The following is a 4,819-nucleotide window of genomic DNA, read 5'->3' on the forward strand; positions in this document are numbered from 1 at the left end:
TATATATATATATATATATATATATATAGAGAGAGAGAGAGAGAGTTACAAATGTCAATCCATTACGGTCGTTTCTAACAACTCCTATAATTGATTAACGAAAATGAAATAGTAGCAGAGTCACTGTAAATGATTTTGCCCTGTGGATTTTAAACTATGTTGAGTCATTCTTATTGTCCTCTATTTTGAAGTTCATGAATTCATCTGACAGAAACGGTTTCTTTACAATGATGTAATGTTTTCATTAATTAATTAAAGGAGTTGTTAAAAACGACCGTAATTGATTGACACCTGTACCTCTTTGTTACTCATTTATATTTTATTCACCTGTCTCAGAATCTGCCCTTGGACAGTATTTTTAATATAAAATACATGTCTGAAGAGCTAAGACCGGATTTCTTCACTTCGCTCGGTCTAATTATCTACATACACTGCAACAATATCATTCACCCGGTACTTATCTACCAAGTTTGATACTTACTTAATATTGTTGTGTGTATATATAATTCCGACCTAACGAGGTGCTTCAATTTAAGTACCTAATTCAACTGAATCTTACCTATATCTATATGTAAAGAAAAGGGAGGTAGTCAAGTTTTTTATGAATATTTATCTAGCGTTTTAGTCCTTTTGAGGCATTCATCAAGAATAATTGGGTTTTTAAAGAAAATTCATGTTTTATAAATACGTGAGTTAGTTAAAAAAAAATCTGAAGGCTGAGCTTGTTTTCTAGGGTTTTGGGAAGATACACACACACTCACATGTATATGTACACTCACATGTATATGTACACTCACATGTATATGTACACACACATACACATATATGTGTGTGAGTGTGTGTGTGTGTATGTGTGTGTATATGAGTGTGTATAGCAACCAAATCTTCCTCACATCACATTGTCATCTTAAAAAATGGAAAGGACATATTCAATATTCAAGTCTTTGAAATATGAAAAGATGGCATGATTGTGACTGGAATATTAATCTTAAGATTTTAGGCCTCTGCGATGAAGGCTAACCTGAATTTAAACAACAGCAACAACAAAATTGTTGTGTGGAAGTAAAACACCCCTATTGGTTGGCTTCTAATGGACTGTGCCACAATATAAATGGACATACACAGAGAGTGGTGTAGAGTAATATAAAGCTGAGAGTTGCATATTGTCAAGGGTTATTACCAGAATCTTGAGTAGAACAATTTGCAAGGATATTATCATTATCCCGTGATATCGTACGTTGAACGTGCGATACAACAAAAATAATATGAATAAAACAACTGATAAAATAACAGTCAATGTTAAAAAGGTATTCTTTTCTTTGAAAAAAAAATATTCTCATATAATAAGATTTTGTGAAAGAATTGATTCATGAAATGTGGCCGTGTTTGTTTCAGTATTATCTCTCTGCTGGATACCGACTGAGTCGCAAAACTGCTTAAAGTGGGTGTGTTCTAATTGCTTCATAACATTGTTGAGAGCATATATCTGGAAGGCAATAAATAATATTGTTAAGTTAGTGCTAACATATTCAACGTAGGAAAGACATATGCAAACAAACATAAAAACAAATGTAAACAGATAGACAGGCATACAGATAGATAGATAAGTAGACAGATATATATATATATATATATATATATATATACATATACATATAGATTAATATATAGGAAGGTTAGTGTAAGCATTTAATTCTGGGAATATTAACTAGCTAATTAGAAATAAAGACCATAATTACATTGCAAAACTGCACTCAGAGCTCCTTTTATGTGGTTAGCTTCTCTCCCCTGCTATGCTGATGATACAAATTTATCTAAAGCAAACAAGAACCCTGAAGATATCTCAGTAGTATGATTAAGTAATGAGTTTGATAGAGGTGCCCTTCTTATGATTCTTGCCATGATGTGGGTTCATCTCATATATCAGATAGAAATTTGTTTATACCTCATAGGTTTCTGAGGCCTTTTGGCAATGTATTGGAAAGTTGCAGATTTTTGGACACTAAGTTGTGTTGGGAACTTACTCTGGGCAGAGACGACAGGATTTTTGATATTATGCAGTGACATTCAGTCCAGTGATTGGTATGGATTTCAATTTCAAAGTTGGTAGCTAGATCTCCTCGGATTCCAGCCAACTTGTATATCCAGAAACAGGATCAGGAATCGAGTCTAAAATAGCGCTGCCCTGACATGACCACAGCCTCTGGCTGAAACTAATAATAGAATATATATACATATGGGAAGACATTTGCTCAAGGTACAGGTACGAGGACTTGAAATCACTTGTTTGGGAAGCCAACACACACACATATACGAGGTATGAGTGTGCGTGTGTGATTACATTATTGAATGTTTCTTTCATTTTTAAGACCATAGAGATAGAATTGAGAGATATTGGGCTACTATTACTTGACTCCCTCGTTGGCTCATGTATGCATAAACTTACCTCGTGGCGTTGTTTATTTTTCATTTCTTCATCTTTTTGTTTTTGAAGTAACTTCTCTCGTCTTAATTCATGTTTCATCTTCTTTTGTTTAAAGATAGTATCTCTCCAAGAATTTCCCAAAGTCTGAAATTCAGAAAAATGAAATATTTATGAATTTCACTTGCTAGCCCTTCTTTATACTAATTGTGTGTGTGTTTGTGCACGTGTAGATATAGATAAAGAGATATAGGCCTATATAGATAGATAACTATATGTGTTGGAAACTTATGAAAGAATAAAAAAATATATGCATATAAATGTAAGTGTATGTATGTGTGTGCACATGTTTGTACGTATGTTTGTAGTTGTATGTGTGTGCATAAATGGAAAAAGTTGATAGTTATTTTGAAGTTTATCAGTAAGAAAATCCGGCTTAGACTGAAAAATTCATTAGTCAGGTACTTTTTATACACTTGTCCCACTAATGGATAGCGAGTTCAATATTGGTGTGGTTTACAAAGTTGTGATTTTTTAAGGAAAGAAAGGAAGTATTGAGGAATATAAGACTGAAAACATTTTAATGAAGAGCAGATGAACAAGAAAAAGATTTCAAATCACACACAGCCAATGCTTAAATGTTTGAATTGATTATGATGTGGTTGTTGATGATGATGATGATGAGGAGGAGGAGGAGGAGGAGGGATATATATATATATATATATATATAGACAAAAGACACAAACACACACATACAGAAAGTGAGATAGGTACCTCTTGATGCTTATTTTTCGTTTCTTCGTCTTTTTGTTTATGATGCAATTTCTCTCGTCTTAGTTCATGTTTTATCTTCTTCTGTTGCTTTGAGACATTATCTCTCCGTACATTATCCATACACTGAAATTCAAAAACAATGGACATTTACCCTTTTCCTCAAATAAAACAACTACATGAGTTTAGAATATGCAAAATATACAGTAGAAACCACTTCAGAGATTAGGTTTATGCTGATGATGGATGCTGGCATTTGTTGCTGCAATTGGAGACACTGGTGTTCAAGGTGGTTGGTGTAGCTGATAGTATAAAGGCGTCCTACAAATTTAACCGTCATTACCAAAGTATAGAATGGGTGCCAAAAGAACGTTAGTCATCATTTTGCTGCGTGAAATTTGGGAGCAATCCCAGCCAATGAAATTATTTTCAAATTTATTTACATTATTGTTTCTATTGAATAAAAGTGATTTTCAGGAGATTATTAAGACATCTCTTGTATGATAATAGATATAAATAAGAAACCTACAAGTAAAAATATTGAAGTGATGATAATTTGACCAAAAGACAAGACAAAGGGAAGAGAGGTGAAATATCTAATCTCACCCATATATACATGTCCACTAACACACACAAACATATGTATTTATATATATATAATCCTAATATAAAGACAAGGAAATCCGTTAACACATATTTAATGATTCATTACAATTGTTTCTGTACCAACTCTGCTTGCAAAACCAGTTTGCACAATGTTCGAAGTGACTATTTACGTAATGTTTGTGGTTTTAGAGATATGAGTGGTATTTCTGATGAAGTGCCACCTCTAAAGTCTAAAACTGCAAACATTACGTAAATTTTCACTTTGAATATTGCGTAAACGGGTGTTGCAAGCCAGAGTTGGTACAGAAACAATTGTAGCGAATCATTAGATATGCATTAAAGGATTTCTTTGTCTTATTATTTGGACAATAGTTTACTCTTCGCTACACCCACACAGTGGTTTTACCATAGTGAAAGCTGGATTTTTTACACTTGATGAATTTCAGTATTAGTCTGGAATCCGACAGTGTTGATGGCCCAGAACTTGGGTTGTGTGCTTTCCTGGAAATACCCTATCTTTATACTCTACCAGGACCTAAGATATGTATATACATACATATATATATAATTCCACATTGTTCTTCCTTCTCCCCACCCCAACCAACCTCCCACACTGTCCCCTAAAATAGCAAACATTCCTTAGCTACACACAAGACAGAAAAAATGCCAAAAAGACTGGTTGGTTCGTCTCCAATGTTTTGTAAATTCTTAAATATATCTCCTTCTGTGTGTGTATATATATATATATATATATATATATATATAGTGTAGTATATTGTCACTTAAGTGTGGCTGACCCCTAGGGGTGGATGTTACTGTTGCTTTTAGCCCCAGGAGGACATCTCGTCCAGCTGGCTTATTGACACACCACTGTGTCCTGTTTGCCAAGGGAAGTTATCCCTCTCACCATGATCTGTAGCACGAACGGATCCGGATTTCAGGGTTATTTCCCTTCGTCGGCGTTCGACAGCCGCTGACCTTGGTGAGAGAGACAAAATCCTGGCAATCTTATATCTACTT

General features: G+C 34.1%; 2 protein-coding genes across 3 annotated transcripts in view; one reads left to right on the forward strand and one right to left on the reverse strand.

Annotated features, from left to right (window-relative positions):
* LOC106882273 (twinkle mtDNA helicase) overlaps positions 1–4,819 on the forward strand; it is a 93,475-nt gene that overhangs the window by 34,258 nt on the left and 54,398 nt on the right. The gene's annotated exons all lie outside the window — the stretch shown is intronic.
* LOC106882275 (uncharacterized) overlaps positions 1,288–4,819 on the reverse strand; it is a 14,578-nt gene continuing 11,046 nt past the window's right edge. For both annotated transcript variants that reach the window (XM_014932893.2, XM_014932894.2), the window contains exons 5-7: positions 3,197–3,319; positions 2,447–2,569; positions 1,288–1,486 (exon numbers count right to left, since the gene is read on the reverse strand). In XM_014932893.2, coding sequence (XP_014788379.1) covers positions 1,337–1,486; positions 2,447–2,569; positions 3,197–3,319 — 396 coding nt within the window. In that variant the 3' untranslated portion in view covers positions 1,288–1,336. The remainder of the gene's footprint in view (positions 1,487–2,446; positions 2,570–3,196; positions 3,320–4,819) is intronic.

The sequence above is a fragment of the Octopus bimaculoides genome, chromosome 21 (genome assembly GCF_001194135.2).
Source record: "Octopus bimaculoides isolate UCB-OBI-ISO-001 chromosome 21, ASM119413v2, whole genome shotgun sequence".
Lineage (NCBI taxonomy): Eukaryota > Metazoa > Mollusca > Cephalopoda > Octopoda > Octopodidae > Octopus > Octopus bimaculoides.